This window comes from Simochromis diagramma, unplaced genomic scaffold (assembly GCF_900408965.1).
Source record: "Simochromis diagramma unplaced genomic scaffold, fSimDia1.1 OVJJ01000320.1, whole genome shotgun sequence".
Classification (NCBI taxonomy): domain Eukaryota; kingdom Metazoa; phylum Chordata; class Actinopteri; order Cichliformes; family Cichlidae; genus Simochromis; species Simochromis diagramma.
Window position 1 is genome coordinate 12,100,811 of NW_024386773.1, and position 17,628 is coordinate 12,118,438.

Below are 17,628 nucleotides of genomic sequence, written 5' to 3' on the forward strand. Positions count from 1 at the left end.
ATCTCCCTCCTGTTACCCAAACTGATCCCTCTGATGACGGACAGACTCTCAGGGGTGTCCTGTGGTGTCTGGATACAGGATATTGATGTTGGATCCTTTCAGTACTCTTGCTCGTGTTTCGCGAGCAGGCCCTGCAGTGCAGGCTCATTGTGTGATGCTTGGTTTGCAACAGTGTTTATTCCATTAGTGCATGTTGAAAGAGCTTCCAGATAAATGCCAGAACATACTGTAGCACGAGAAGTAACTTTTTTTTTTACCTTACCCGCAATATTTTAAACCCCTGACAGGCTATGTGTTCAAAAATATTATTTTTAGTTCCAGTTTTAGTGTCTATTTTCTCCCTATAGTGCTCAACTTAGACCCATGTTACTACACTGTCATTAAATTATGAATTTCTCACAAGATACAAATTATGAAAACTCATTACTCATCACTAAAAATGTGCAAATCCTGTAACAAACTTTAAAACAGTCTGCACTGCACAAGGCTTACACTAATCCTCTGCTTGCGTGGCAATGCAAAAACTGCACCAAGTACAAGAAATCTAATGGTTTTCATACTGTCGATGGAAAATATGCTCTACTAGCTCACTTTGTCAGAGAAATGTGATTATTTTCTTCTCTGCAGACTGTTGTCCAATAACTCGGATGGATCCAGTTGCATCCATTTCCAAGCTGTCTGCAGAAAACAGATGTTTGTTAAGCAGCAGAAAATAAAGCACAAGGTGACCCAGAGTGGTTTATTGGTCGTACCAACTGGCAGGTCTGCCAAAGCACCATAAGTAACAAATTGAGCAAAAGAAAAACAGCCTTCGTATATTTAAAAGGCAGTAAGACGCGTTCAGGATCTGTGGTATTAAAGCAGAGTAGACAATCCAAACAAAACATAACACCTCCATCAAAGGGTTTAATACAACTGCCGACAAAAACACAACTGATACAGAAGTTCTGATACTCTGCACGCGATGCGCATCAGCGCTTACAGCTGGCGGTAATTCTCAGGGAACACAGATTGAAATGAATCGAGTGCGAGTCGAGCGACTGTCAAACACAGGGTGGGGGAAGGGCAGCAGGACACTGCAGCCATAAACAGGGATTAGAGATGAACACGCAGATACTCACTTTCTCTCATTTGAAATACCAGCCAGCAAACGCTACCCTGTGCTGCTAGGATGTGCACGTGCATGTGTGTGCGCGTGTGTGTGTGTGTAGCCGTGTGGTGGGCGGGTATGTGGGGGAACAAATCAGCTTTGAGCACTTGATCTGGAACAAAGTGGCTCAGGAAGCAAGCAGAGCTGTGATTTTATTCCCTGATGTTTGTGACCAACATTTATAATCAGGGTTTCAGGGAGATCTAGAGACTCCGACAAAGACAGAACGTCGAGATAAAGTGAGAAAGCAAAGCTCAGGGTAATCAAATTTAGAAATGTCAAACAACTAGTCATTTTAATGAGAGAGCCACAAGTATAACTAATGTTGCTTTCCTCTCCTTTTCGCTGAATATATATCTATCCTTAAATGATCGCGCAGTACAGGCCCGCTTGCACGACCAAACTATTTTTTAAGTGTTACTTTCAACGGGAAGAGGAGGATCGATTTCACCCGTTTTAAGTGCGCAGACACTGTAAATCTTTGTGGGTTAGCAGCAACAGCTATAGTCATAATAAGAGTTGGCAGCAGGCATGTATGGCCTGAACCACACGATAACAATGATGACGGTTATAGTGAGTTTTTACTACACCGTCTCGTCATATGACTGCACTGCTTGGAAAAAGTTTTCACCTCGGGGATGAGACTCCTAAAAGACGTTACGCAACACAACAGTTTTCCTGTTACCCGCCATAACGCGGGGGTTATTTGTCACAGTACAGTTTTCTATCTCAGTCGCTTAACAGGAGCTTAGGAGCCATTAATCCCACAAAAAGAAAGAAAAACAGCAACGAAATAACTTCAGCTGGAAGAAAATCAAGTAAAAACATTCCAGCCCTGCTTTTTCTCCAAGTGCTTTAAAAAAGCAGAGTAGTCTGCTGCACAGAATCTTAAAACACAGGTGCTTGCCAAATAAAAATGGTGCAACGGCACAATCTTAACGCATTAAGATTTAAAATAAAACAGCTAAACTCCACAGAGTATTTACACATTTCAGCCCAGTGCATTGTGGGTATATCTTCTGTCTTCTCTTTGTCAAATCTATACAAATCTGTCAGCCTAAGAGAAAACTCAAGTATGAAGTACTCAGTTGGACAGCGTCAGAAAGTCCCCAGCCAGCAGCTTCCTTATTAAGTATCAGACAAAGACTTTGTTTACACGCAGAGCGCTGCTGGAACATCCCTGCTCGTATTAACTTTCCAGAGGCTAAACTGCTCGCACCAGCAATCCGATGACTGTCTGCAGCAGCGCCTTAACCATGCACGTACATTTAGACATTGTTAGCTTTTGTGTAAAAAGAAGAACATGCACTCTGAGGAAGGAATAACTGGAACAGTATCAAAACCAAATCCCGGAAACACAGAACGGTCTTTGTTGGTGGGGAACTTGCACCGTGAGTCGATAGACAGTGACCTTAATACGCAGCATCACAGAAAGCATCTGATGAGTTAAGTAGCATGTGGTTCAATCCTGCTGTAACAATATGTTGGGGGCAAGTTGGCTCAAAAGAAATAACACGCTCGAGACTGCAGTGCAACTGTGGCGGCAGAAGCCTAGCGCACTGTGCCTATCAAGAAAATATGTTTCAGATATAAAAATACAAGAAAGTATAAAACTGAATTTTTTTTGGCATTGATCGTTAAACATGTAGGTCAGAACACAGAAAGACAACCAACGAGGTGACGGAAGTCATTTTCTACTTCGTTTTTTTTCTTCTTGAAGTTACTTTATGGGCCATTTCTTCCAAGACTTTGTGAACAATCAGATTACAGACGGCGCCGGACGCCTACTTTCGAGCGCGCTGCCTCGCCAGGCGCTTCATGAAGCAGCAAGTTACCGCTGCGATGATGACGATGCCGACAAACAAGGCTGAAGAGACGCCAACCACCAAAGGGATGAGGAGGAGGTCAGCAGCTGCGGAGAACAGGAAATGAGAGAGAGCAGTGCGGTGATATAATCTGATGTGGATGAATATTGGAGAGCTGTGAAAAAAAAAGAGCTTTATTTAAATCAAAACAAAAAGGTGGGTCGATGTTTTAGCCGACGTGGATAATATAAGAACATTAATCTCCTGCTTTGATTAATCAGATAATTGACATTTGAATAAAAGAGAAAGGAAAATCATTTCTAAAATGCCAAGTTAATGGACTGTGCCACTGAAACCACGCTGCTCTGGTGATTCAGTTAACAGCTGCATTAAGTCACAATGGCCTAAAAATACTCTGGCAAACAGAAAAAGGTCCTCAACTAACCCAAAAATATCGTGCTTGTGCTTTTGACTAATATTCTATATCATTATACATAGTAAGGCACCTGATTTGTCAAACAATACATGCACCAAAGATACATTGAAGATTTTTCCCCCCCATCCAGCCACCTGCATATGTGCAGTAGCAGAGGATAAACATGCAGAAAGATTAATGTGTAATCTCCTCCAACTGGGATTCCTCTACCAGCACAGCAAGACCTCTATTTAAACCCACGCTTGCTTTATTCTACATACACCACATATTTTTCCCTTAAACAAGGGTAGGTGGTTCAACCATTAGCTGAAATTAATTGTTGCTGTCAAGGATTCAGATCTTAGGTGTGTGTACAGTTTAAGATGTGAATACAGAGAAGCAAGCTCTGAGTTTGCTACGGAGATCAGGGAAAGTATCAAGGGTGAAATCAATCCAGACAAAAAGCCATCCTCTGGCCAACCTCCAGCTTGGGACCAAAGGTTTCCTATTTGACCCTTTCCTTGATTTTAGCTCAATCAGGAGCTGCTCAGCTCCCACCGTGCTCACTTTGGCCTGCACAACGAAGCAAGTTCAACATACACAGGTTAGCTATTCCTTATGGGGCTTCAATTACCCTTACATTGGCAATCAGGCTACATGCACGTTTGCCTGTAAGAGTTAGAGCTTACACATCAGAAAGGTAAAACTACAATTTTTTTTACAAAATATGTAGTAATAAAACCCATAATACAGATTACTATAATTACTATTAACTTAGATTATTAGATTAACACTTACCTCTGGCATATAAGTAAACATTGACTGCATTTGACTCTGCTTTGGCTCCTGTTCTGTACCAGCCTCCATGCGGGTCCTGTCCCCACGCCTCAGCATGACAGGCATACATGCCCTGATCATCCTTCGTTGCCATGTGAACCCTGAGTCTGTAGCTATTAACTGACAGGCGGTCGATGCTAATCTCGCTATGGTTGATGTAGATATTTGAAACACCGTTGTACATTAGGGAAGCTATCAGCTTGGGTTCTGGTGGAGCAGGAGGTTTTAGCATCGCAGCGTCAGGTGCCTTCTTGATAACTGGTTCAGGGATTGCCCAGCGCAGCCAGTGCACCTGAACCTGGGCGGGACCTGTGGTGGTCACGGTGGTGTTGCAGATTAGCGTGACCGTGCTGCCTCTTTTCAGTAAAGGGCCACGAGGGAGCTGAGCCACGGCTGTAACCAGGACATCTGTGGAAGACAGAGGAAAAACATTTTATAGAAGACAAACTAAGCAAAGTTAAAGAATGATTGTAGGAGCAGACGGAAGTTTAGCCAACATGCTGTTAAATAAAAAGAAAATCACACACAGCTGAAGAAAACCAAACTGGCTTATTAAAAGAATTTCAGTAAAAGTGCTGCATATAGAATGAAATCTATAACACAGCAGAGAACTACGAATATTTTACAAATTTTAAAAATACATTAGAAACTTAGAGAGATATCAGTGAAGCTGGGAAAGAGATTTTAGTATACGGTTGCAGATTTCAACAGCAGAGTGCAGCCAAATGGCCCACATCCCAGAGCTCCAGGCCACCAAGACACTCAATAAATCTGCAAATTTAAATCATTTCTCCGTTTAAAACAATACAGCAGTTCCTGAAAAGTCAATATGATAAACAACAGAACGAACGAGACTAAAAGCCTTCACCCAGGGACGTGAATGCTTGTACCAAACTCCATGTCAGTCCGTGGTGACAAACAAGGATTAGAAATTTCAAAAGTGACCAAATTTGAAAAGTCAGTGAGACTACAGGAAATGACATGCAGCATTCATCCTGAATGTGTGGAGCAACGTGGAAACCCTGCTGCTAGCGTGGTTGCAAATATTGGATGTGATCGACCGGACATTAATCAGCCTTTTGAGCGAGTAATTGTGCAGTGAGTTCATAGCCAGCGAGAGGTACGGCATATGTCTGGCCTCCTGCGCGCTACACCGAGGCAGCTCCCACGCATGAACCACAGCAAGGGTTTCCAGTCCTGAGCAAACATCTGAAGCAGATTACCTCATAGCCTTCCCAGCACCGTCCACAGTTCATGTGTGACTATGGCTTAAACTGGAGCATTCCAGTAATCTCAGCCCATGTGTGACTGCAGAGTCTCACCTTTCGTCTTCAGGTTGACGGTGACTCCCTCCGACCGCTGGGTGAGTGTTGCGGGCACAGACTGTCCGGGGTTTCTTCTTCCGGCGTACACACTCACCACGCACCGATACACCCCTGAGTCGGCAGGCTGAGCTGAGAAGAGCTTCAGAGAGTACTTTCCCTCTGCTGCTTTCTCCATAGACCCGCCACTAGCTCTGCTGAGGTCATCCCCCCAGCTCACAATGCCATTCGGGGTCATCTGGGCCACCTCCACCTTAACAGATATCAAGATGCGCCAGGAGGGGTTAGACTAGAAACACCTGAAAATATTTCACATTTACCTGTCGATGGTTGAGAGGAACACATACGTACTTCATTTACATTTTGACTCAAACTTTGGTCTAAGAACGTTTGGTCTGAAAACGTTAACAGAATAACAAGATTACCTCGACTCCTCCGGCCCCGACTGAATCGCTGCTTGTGGATCCCCTTTTCATCCACTGAACCAGCAGGCCTGAGTTGACTTCAGGCGGCAGCCCCAAAATCTCACAGGTCAGGATGAGAGGGGAACCGATCTGCAGAGTAACCTCCCCTGTGGGCGAGGATGTTACACGCAGCGACTCGGCTGGAGAGAGGACGAGACAGAGTTTAAGTACCAGTAAATCTTCTTGGTGGATGGCTGCAAACAGCATTTAATCTGGACTACAGCAGGAAAAATGTACTGCAGGTATCACCTCTGCTGAAAGGCTAGTGTAGCTTCTTTTGTACCGCACATATTTAATGGCCGGGATAAAATCGATATCACCTATCAAGTGTGTCGAAATAAAACAAGCAAAAAAAGACTTAAACCTAACGTGACTACAACAGTACTTAAAAAATAAAATATTACAATACTAACAGTAACCACTTTAACAATATTTCCACCTGTGCAGGTAATAGAGTGTAAGGGTTGGATGAGTGTAGGCGCAGGCTGAGTTCATCTGCTGCTGTTTTTTTTAGGAGATTTGTTTGTTTGATCAAATGTTGCCATGAAAAAAACAGTTTTTGATTTTGAATTTAATGGCAGCAACATGTCTCAAGAAAAGCTGGAAAAGTAAGTGCAACTAAGAAGAAGAAGCAGCTGGAGAAACATTTTGTTAACTAATTAAGCTGATTGGCAACAAGTCAGTAACATGACTGGGTGTAAAAAGAGCATCTTAGAGGCAGAGTTTCTCAGAAGTAAAGATGGTCAGAGGGTCACAGATCTGCAGAAGATGCACTACATAATGTCATCATAAGATTAAAAGAATCCAGAAATCTCTGTGTGCAAAGCAAGAGGATGAAAATCATCAAATATTGGATGTCTGTGGTCTTTGGGCTCTCGGGCAGCACCAGATTAAAAACAGGCACGATTCTGTCCCCAGAAACACTTCCATGAATCGCTGTCTGTGAACACAGCTCACTGTGCCATCCACACATGCAGGTTAAAACTATCCATCTCTGATGGTATGGAAGTGCATTATGGACCCATCAATGCTGAAGGGTATACACAGCTTTTACAGCAACGTGTTCTCCCATCCAGATGGGAGGGCCTTCAATACTGACCTCCTCCAGCTATTACAACAGTATGGGTGGGAAATGGCCTGGCTGCAGTCCACACCTCTCATCGACTGAAAAGTCCAGCAGCTGGTCTGCTCAGTTCAAACAACGGTGGTAAATGTAGCATTGTGAAAACACTGGTTGATTTTAAGTACTGGAGAACAAAACACCACTATGAAAGTTCCCTTTCTCGTGTTTGAAGGATTTCTTGGTTAACTAGTGATCCCAGAGCCCCATTGTGCAAGCTTTTCTCCAATCCTATCACTGGTCATAAGATGAGGATCTAGCATGTGTTTGCAAGACGTCATTTTATATCTCGCAATCAAAATTGCGAGATTTTTGCGAGTGTGTGCTGGGTTGGTGTGGGTGGGGCCAGCTCACGAACCCATAAATCGCCTGCTGCCGCACTTTTTGGTCCGTTCTTAAATACTGTCCAACACTGTATCGTGTACATATGCATGAAAGAAAAGTGGGTATTTATGTGCACGTACATAAGCCACTGTCACACAGTATTTATTGTAACATTTGAAATAATCTACTGCACTCAACAACTGAAACAATTAAGAGCCTTTAACTGAAATGGCGCAGTACAAAACATGTGAGTATAAGCCGCTTGTGTGTGCAAAGCCTCTTCTAACCACAAAACTTCTCTACACTAACGATGCTTCTCAATAATAGACATCCATGTCAACAAAAGGAGATGCGTCAGCCTATTGTATTAGTTAGACAATAGAGGCCAGAACACGCAAAACCAAATGGCGCTCGTCAGCGAGTGCCAGTGTAACAAATAAACAATGCATGCATTGATGAGCTCTGATGAGCTTTAACTCAACCAATTATTTTTCCTGAAGAAACACAATGTGACCCATTTTTTTTTTAAAAGGAGCAAAAAATATTCTCCATATTTTTCTATTAGAAAACTTACAAAACATGCATCATTGCAGCGCATTAGAGATGTGCTCGAGGGAGGACTGACAGACACACCTGTGCTCTTTTTCAAGGAATCCAGCCCAGAAAAGCCAATGTGAGAACAAGAGATTACTTAATCCTCTTAATCTACAAAAGCGCCTCAGAATTTAAAATGAGCCAAACAGCAAAGCGACAGGCAGTTATTCATCTGCCCAGACAGCCTTCTATTAACCTTTTAAATCCACCTGAAAAATCAACAAGATGAATGAGAGTTAGGCTGAAAAATGCAAAAACTAAAAAAAAAAAGAAATGGCCAAATGTAAGAATTGCTTAGCTTCTCGATCTTGCAATATGACAATAAAAGCTATTAAAATACTGATTCGAAGATATTCTTCACTGGCCAGAAAGTAATGGGATAATGGATTACTCAAAAGTCTTCAGTTACAGCCGTAATTATTGGAATCCATTGTCCCAGGAAAAAGCTAAACTGTGAGATTGTTGCAAACAGTGCAACAAACTGCATACAAATGTGCATCCTGCTATTTAATCAGCTGCTTATCCAGCTAGTCAGCAAACTAATCACCCAGCAAACTAGACATCCAGTGAATAACTAAGACAAACACCCAGAGCCTGGGAGCTGGACAGGGTCCAGTTTACCCAAAGGCCCTGCAAGCCCAGGCTGACTGACACCACTTCCATGGCAACAACAAAAACACAATCAAGAGGCTCAAACTTACCAGCAGAAACACGACTTTGTCTTATTCCTCCTGCTTTGCTTTTATTCTCCAGTTTGTTCTGCAGTATAATTTATGATTAAATAAACAACCTGCTGTGCGGTTTTATTACCAGCTTTACAGCTTATGTTGTTTCAACAACGAGCTGCAGCTCAATATGTTTGTTGCGACCTTGGGACTTGCCACAGGCTATCACAGCTTTGTCAAACGGCAGCACAGCTACTGGGGCAGTTTCTGCGTTACACTGACCTAGTTGCTGAACGGTCAAGTTGCCAATATCCAGCGTCCTCTGTGCGATCTTCTGCCACGATCGATTGGGGTCCAGAATCCACTGTGAGGCCTCGCAGAAATACGAGCCGCTGTCATCTGGCTGCACCGCTGTCATCTTCATCACGTACACACCCTGCCCGCCCTCGCCGTTTCTTTTCTCCAGGGTGATCTCCCCGTCATCGTAGCGTTTCTTGTAGAAACGTCCGGGAACGACCCCGAGAAGCTTGTCAATGGAGATAATCTCTCTGACGGTGCTGACCTCTTCTCCGGCCCCACTGGGCGATCCCTCTGCACCACCACGCTTCCCAAATGTGATGGACAGATGGGTGAGCTGCTCTGATTGGATGCTGGCCGAGCACGTCAGGGTTAACGAAGCCCCCTCTGACACAGGTTGGCCGGTGAGTGAGCGGGAATAGCTGATCTGGAGCGTGTCGGGGATCACTGTGGGTGTACAGAGACAGACAATCATATTACACAGAGCACTCCAGGAGACATATGGGAGGAGAAAATATGTCAAATTCAATTTCTAATGCCTGTGTAGTGTTTAGATGCATCTATGTTTAGAGCAATAAAGTGAATCATGAAATGGATCTGCTAAGAGTGACTCCAGGCCTTTTACCTCCACCTTGGCTTTGGGCACTTGGTTTGCCAAAGGAAGAGAGGATTAGTGAGCTATTGCTAAGACAGTCTGCTGCAAAACTAACACGAGGCAAACTCAGTAGAACACGAGGAAGATGACTCATAAAAAAAATAACTGGAGTAAAATAACCCAAATTACTTTGGTAGATAAATCATGGTATAAGTGCAAAGAATTCAGGGAGAAATAGAAACAGAAAAGAAAAAGACAAACTCCAGATGGTGAGAAGAAAGAATTACTTAGGATTCCTAAAGTTGCACTTAATCACTAAACACGACATCCTCTCTGCTGGAGTAGCACCGAGCAGCCGATGCAAGCTTCTCATACAGTTTGTTCTCCACTTCTGAAGACATCACAGCTAAACTATGACTGGCATAAATTCAACGGTTCTACTCGCTGATATGAGTTCAACACCAAAACTAGTCTTTCTTTAGAGAACAGCAGACAGAAACGTGTTTTCTACACACTAAGAACACTTTCTCTGAACAATATATACCCACATTTTTAATCTATCTAATGAAACTTTATTAAATAAGGTTTAAATCTGCAATTGCTGACATTTCCAGTTGTGTCCAGTTCAGTATCAAGCCCCGACTTTTTAAAACAGTTTTTCCCTAAAATGATGAGACGCTGTCCCGTTAAGGGTTAAGCCATTTTATTCATGCGCAACGTTTTCATGTTTCATTTATCTATTTATGTTTTGTTTTTGATGACTTTTTAACTCAAAGACATCAGACTGTGTCTGTCCTTTGAACGATTGTGGTTTGGTCAAAACTCCACTACATTTACAAAAAGCTGTAATTCAATCACAGTCCACACAGCCATGACATGAAGGTTGTCAGCATCAAATTCCACCGTCTTGGTCGCATCCACAGACATATGGATGTGCTGAGTGGGGTTTTCCCTCAGTAAAAGACATTTTTCCAAGCGTAGTTTCGAGAGATATTTGCAGACTGTGAAGTTGCGACAAACACTGGAAATATTGGAAAGTTCAGTTGTTAATGATTCCCTGCTTGGATTCTTTCCATGTGCTGCATCACAAAGGTTTCACTTTCTATAGACTTCATGACTTCCTGGTTTCGGGAACCAGACCAGACCTGGATATGTTCATATTCTTTATACGAACATAATAAAATTGCATGGAAAGGCGGAAAGGAAAGAATGAACTGATCTACAATGCATGACTCATCTTCTTCCTGTGGGCCAAAAACCTCCAGTGTTGCCCAAAATTATTGCCACTGTAAACTTTTGTGGCTACACCAACAACTTGGGCAAGTATAAGCCTAACAAATGCAGTGTGTGTGACATCTCTGATAGGAAACAATGAGCTTTGGGACAGACATTTGTTGACAGTGACAGGAGTATATCGGGTATAATAACGCCAGCTTTTTATATACCTGTAAGAACTTTGAGTCAGCTCATGTCTTACCTTTGACAGCTACTGTGGCACTGTAGTTCCCTTGATAGGAGCTGTCTGTGCTGGGAGTATAGCACTCATATTTCCCTTGGTCATCAGGCCGGAGCCTTTGGATGATCAGCCGGACCTTGTCCCCTGAATCCCGCTCCACTCTTACCTCCCCACTCGTCACACGTGCCTGGAACGGGGCGTAAGGGAAACCCTTGTCCCTGGTGGACACGACTCCCATCTGCCTTCCGGCGGCATCATCCCTAAACAGAAACCACTCAAAGTCTTGTGTACGTGAGCCTTCATATCCTGACACAGCACAGGGCAGGGAGAGAGGGAAGCCAGCGACACGGTAGAGGGGTCCAGCAGGGACAGCAACATGACGGCACAGAGCATGCTGGAGCACTGGAAAAGAAAAACACAGCAGGATGGGGAAAAATGGCACATCTGGTGAGTGTGAAAGACCGGAAACAGAAACGGTGTCAAACCGTCGTGGCGTGTTTGGTACATGGACTCGGTGATCGATATCCTGAGCTGATGGCTGGCTAACAGGGAATCAATACTTTAAACAGCTGCAGAGAAGAAACACTCGTGCTGGCGCTCTGGGTGAGCTTCCTCAAAACAGAAAAACATGCTCAACAAATAAAATAATCTCAGTGAGCTCCTTAATATTGTTAGGCCATAGTATTAGTATAAAACTAACTAGAAAAATCAAAAACAATGGAGTGGATATTAGAAAAATCTGAAATGAAACATGCAAGGTCAAAGAAACAGGTCATGATGCATAAAACAGCTGCAACTCTACTTTCTATCAATCAACTAACAACAAACACATATTTGAGCATTTCATTTCCAAATACAGTGACAGAAATATGATCATATGTGATGACTATAACACCCTGGACAGGTTGCTAGTCTGTCACACCTATGGCCGATTTACCCAACCCCACTAACCCCACTGCATTCCATGTCTTTGGACTTTAAGAGGAAGTCGGAGAGAACGTGCCAACTCCACACAGAAGGCCAGATGCTGGAATCAAACCCAAGACCTTCTTACTGTGTGTGCTAACGCCGCAACACCAGACTCTGATCTGCAGAACTGACCTTTATCTTCTTCAAATAAAAACTGGGTAATTAGCTTTCATGCTTAGTAGTTCTGCAATTGGGACTAACTTCTGCCTATTATAGGGATCAACTGTAAGTACTGTATTTGCAAAACAGTGCTGTTGTCAAGGTGCGCAAGCAAATTTTTTGAGCGTAAGTCAAAGGCATTTAGCAAATGGCGAAGGAATAAGCTAAAGCTGGAATTGGAAACTAGAAGTCACAGTGAAATTGAGGGAGGACACCTTACTCAAGGCTAAAGTAAACCTAAAAATGAGTAAAGCTCCTTCCACGTCATCCTTGAGTGCCCGAGGAGTGACAGCTGCCAGCTTCAGGGTTGCAGTATCACTGTATTTCTGAGTCTCTGGGTCTGGCTTCCCATAAATTCCCAGAACCACAATGAAACGGGGTTAAACACAAACTCTTTTTTTTTAAGACACATGCCCTGAAACTTGTCACACGATGACCTTTATCTCTTATTTTTGGTACTTTCCAAAATATTAATTACTGACACAGAGTCTAATTTTGAGATGAGATAACGCTGCTGATTTTAACACGAACTTTCACACAAAATACAGTTAGTTGATGACAAACGTAGGTTGCAAATAAATGTTTCATTAGACAAAGTTTTGCTTGCTTTTAGAATGAGACACCAGCTGGTAAGTCTCACACTATCTACACAAATGTCATGTGAGTTAATTACACAAATGCAGGTTTCAAACAGTAGCAGGATCCATGCACGGGCCTCCAAAGCAGCACGGAGCTCCACATTGCAGAACATTTTAGCCCCTATATGAAACATAACTCACTGGTTTTGGAGTGACATTTGCCAGTTGTTGACAACTTGTTAGACAGATAATCAATTCATTAAAATTTCATTAGTAGCTCGCTGAGACAGTGATTGTTGCAGACAGCCACCGGAAAGATAACATAACTTTTTTTTTTTTTGAGGAACAATAATTCAGGTTCAGAACATTTTAAACCAAGAAAAGAAATACAAAAACAGAGGTGATAAGCACCTTTAATATTCAGTAAACAAGTTCATTTTTCATTTGGTGCCTAAAAGCCAAAGAGAATCAGCATCATCAGAAAATCCAAATGTGATGCAACCAAAAACACACCCACACAGTGACACTGAACAAAAGCTCCCCGACAGCTAACACAGCCTCTTGACTCACTGAAACTGAATGATGACTACCTGAACAACTAGAAATACGAGACAAGTGCGTTCAGGGCACTTTTGGTCTGTGTGCGCTCGCGAGTGTCCAAAAACAAGCCGTGCCTTCTCACAGAGCTACACTCCAGTACAACACGCCCACAGATAATGACATGGGAGACTAGAGAGACTAGAGGATTAAGCGGATCAAGCCCTAATTAACAATGGGCTCGGGCTGATAGGACTGGGGGGACACCGCAGCTTGTCATGATGCTCAGTACTGTCTGGATTACTGTCTGCGCAACAACGGGGCCCCTGAGTTTCTAATCAAGACCCCCACATAGAAACGCATGTTAAAACACAAACCTGTGACTAATACGGATCTCTCCCAGAGGCAGCCTGCCCGTCCAGTTTTTAAATGTGATAACTGGACTTATGACTAATGTGATGGAGATAAAAACTGTGTCATCCATATGCTGTTCTCCCTCTGTGGTCAAACTGTACAACTGACGTATAAATCTAAAAGCATTTGCAGTTTATTTCCCCAATGCACATCCAATGAGTCATTACTTTAAGTATCACAAATTTGTCTGATACTTTTATAAAACAATATCTCTGCAAGAAACACCTCAACTACAACGCTTCCGTGTTAAAATAGTGCATCTTAAATTTCACAAGGAACAGTAGTATGTCCACAGGAAGGACAGAAACCATAGAAACTCGCAGTTACACAAATCTCCAGCAACTACTGAGCATTACTATGGAGTATATACCGTAAAATATTATTATATAGCCATTATTTCCGTCTCCTACTCAACTCAACCTTTCCTAAGGACTTCCTGGAAGCCACACCCGCACACCCTAAGAGTTCTGTCTGATAGTAGACTTTCCTGGTATGTTTTTTTCTGCATTTGAACTTCAGGTATGAGGAAAAAAAGGATTTCCAGCGCTTAGGAATGTTTCAAAGATAAGGCAAACTAACAAGAACATGGTGAACCAAATCATGAAAATTAAGCCACCTGCTGTAAAGAATATGCAAATAAACAGTGTATTCGGTCACCGTGCAATCACGCAAATGTACCACCATGTGACAGATGGTCAGAGAGGTACGGATGAACTCACCCCAGTGCAGAAACAAGAAAAACGCCGCTTTCATCGAAGCCATCATGGTCCTCATCTCCCCCCCTGATGTCCAGATGGATTACGTAGAGTCAGAATTCCCTCTCCGTGTTCCTCTGCTCGTTTAACGCCGATCATAATTCATCACCGCCGCCGAGACCAGCTGTGATCGCAGTATTTGCGAGAGGAAGGAAAAACAAATGGGAATGCATAACAATGTAGCGACACACTGATTACACACACACACACACACACACACACACGCAGACACATGCACAGGGGAGAGTCACCGCCGTCACCTAAGAACAAGCCCGAAGGATATTAGTGCATATATAAATATGCAAAACGTGATTACCTTTTCTTCGTGCACCGCCACATCTCCATCAACAAGCCGTCTGCTCCATAATATGTCGGCCGCTTTCAGATTATACCGCCTCAAAAAACATGCAGACCAGCCCAGGCGCGGAGTGGCTGGCATCACGGGTGGGGAGGGGGGAGGCTGGTGTGTGTGAGCGTCTGCGTTTGTAACAAAGGGGGAGGAGCATGCATGGAACAGAGGCGAGCTGGTGTCATTGGTCAAGAAGGTGACGGTGACATTTTGAACCAATGATAACAAAGGGTGCAGAAAAGGCGGTGAGACGAGGCACTACCACAAGGTGGCGCCAGATGAAAACACTAACAGTCCGACTGCTGGAAAGTTCAGGTGGGTCAATAATGCCTTACAGACTAGAGAAGTGCGGCTATTAAGAATAAAAGAAAGTGTTCGTTATAAACAGGAAGTCACAAGAAAAAATAGGTGTAAACCAATGACTGTAGAAAACAAGAAAACGTCTTTATGTTTTTACTGAAATGACAAAACAGAAAGATTTTGTTCTGAATGTTTTTTGTTTTGTGAAACAAAACATTCAGAATGAAAGCTGCAAACACAGAAAACAGTCAGACTCCTGTCTTCTTTATTTAGTTGTTATTTCCAACAGGGTAATTAAAGCTGGATAAGATAAGCCTAGGTTATTACCCAGTGCATCTTAAAGGTTTAGTTGTTAATTAGTGGAGCGGTTGAGCAGTATTTATAATTTTCTATTGGACATATTGTTCACTGTCTCCATATTAACACGTTTGTTCCAAAATGTGTGTGCACTGTTCATTCAGTTCATTATCAACACTGCATTTTTAGCACTATCAATACAAAGAAGAGCTATTTTCATCTGTTTCTGCATGGTAACTATGTTAGACCTAATCCATATTTTATTAAAGCATGCCCATCATACTGCACTGTTCCAGTTTTTGCATTTATTTTTAAGGTTGCCATGCATAAATATTACAGAATAATCATAAGTGCTAGAGAATTTTATTAACTTTATGAAAAGGCGTGTAGCGTACAGCAGCCTTTTATTTTTTCATGCACATTTTTATGCATCATTTGGACTTGTTTTATATCTGAAAATGTGCACTAATGCACATGGGAAATATTAAAAAACAATCAGTCATCTTTATTGGAAGGATTGCTGGTACATTTCTTTTTCAGGAGGCTAAACATGGTGTGTGCAGTGCTCTATAAGCTTGTTATTTAAATAAATGTATAACCACCTACACAGAATGCATTTAAAGCAGTTCACTACATGATTCCTACAGTATAGATTGCTAGACCACTCTTCCCTATGTCAATAGCTGTAGACATATGATACCTGCATGTGACACCAGCATAGGGTGTTATTTTAAGAATGCCATCAATGCTTGTAGCAAATACATTTGTTTTGCAGCAGAATAAAACATTCTGTGAAAGATTTAATAAAAAAAAAGGATCCTAAAATGGCTTGAACAACATTATTGATGCCCATTAGAACCGTTGATGGTAGTGTAATGGTAGATTACAATATTTCAAGCTAACCTTTGTTTTTGGTTTTCAGTATCAGGGTAGCGTCACTCTCAGGCATTCACCAGATTTAAATGGAAGGGAACTCTTTGTGCTCTTTAATATCGATGAGTGCATCACATCAAACAGAGAAGCAAATGAAGAGAGATGTCTGAGGAGAGAAGAAGAAAGAAAAGAATTATCTTAGGCAAATGGTACAAGACCCTTTCCAAGCCGATGATGCTTGGAAAGGTTTTTGTACCATTTGCCATCATGGCTTATGTCATTAGGAAGTTTAAGAAGTTCAGACCATGACCAAACTAACTGGGCATAGAAGCAACACAAAAAATGACCACGGATTGGACACAAAGACAGATGGAGTTTTCATAAACTCGAGGCAAAATGCTTTTTCCTTGGACAGATGAATGAAAGTCTTAGTTACAGGTCATGACTCCTCCGAGTGGATAAAGACCCTAATCATACATCTACAAGCATCCAAGAATGAAATGGCCCGCCATGAGCCCTGATCTTAATCCAGTTGAAAATCAAAGGAAAGAAATTTGTAGTTGGGCGAATGCATCCATCAAAGTCTTTGAAAAAACTGAACTGAAAATTGTAGAAGTCTCAGTAAAAATGTTGTATCCCACAACAAAAGAAAGGTCCTTTTAAACTGGCTGGATTTACAAAGAGGGGACACTAATTCATCTGTCAAAATAACTCCCATTTTTTTCAAGAGTAGGTGTAAATTTTATTTTACGATTTCATATTTTATGATTTCTCTGCTACTTTTCCTGCCTACCAGAACCTGACAGTTAACCTTCACCCTCAGCTACTTGCACAGGATTGTGTTTGTGCATTTTGTGTGCAAATAAGGATTCTATAGTGCATGTGCAAATCCATGATATTCATTGTGACACTGCAAAGTTGCTCACATTTATGATGTTGAGCAGTTTTATGCAACCACAAGATGGTGACACTGAGTTAACATATAGGCCTTCAAACATCCAGATCGTGTGTATGGATCACACGGCAAATAAGAGGTAAAAGAAATGTTTTATTTTTAAATATACATATTATTAATTAACACATTGACAGACAGGCTATTTTTCAGTGTTACTATTAGACAGTTAATACTGTTTAATGTGTAATAATAATTCTTGTACCTGATATCTGACAATTCTTGTTTGCTCCAAAACTTGAATCTTCCATAAATGAGGCTTTGGCCAGAAAACATTTTACAAGCTGACAGTGATGTAAAACAGCCATTAAACCCAGAAAACATTTCTGTGGCCTGCAAAAGCAGCGGTCCTACTTTCCCACATTCTCGGCCTCTTCCTTCTATTTCCCTCAAAGGAACGA

General features: G+C 42.1%; 1 protein-coding gene across 1 annotated transcript; it reads right to left on the reverse strand.

Annotated features, from left to right (window-relative positions):
- Window positions 1–374: 374 nt before the first annotated feature.
- igsf8 (immunoglobulin superfamily, member 8) lies at window positions 375–14,925 on the reverse strand. Its single transcript, XM_040008597.1, has 8 exons — window positions 14,773–14,925; window positions 14,421–14,580; window positions 11,066–11,446; window positions 8,979–9,440; window positions 5,955–6,133; window positions 5,530–5,782; window positions 4,169–4,615; window positions 375–3,062 (listed from the first exon to the last, which is right to left on the reverse strand). Exons 2-8 carry the CDS (start codon window positions 14,473–14,475, stop codon window positions 2,935–2,937), a joined length of 1,905 nt encoding a protein of 634 aa, XP_039864531.1. The 5' UTR covers window positions 14,476–14,580; window positions 14,773–14,925; the 3' UTR covers window positions 375–2,934.
- Between the last annotated feature and the right edge of the window lie 2,703 nt (window positions 14,926–17,628).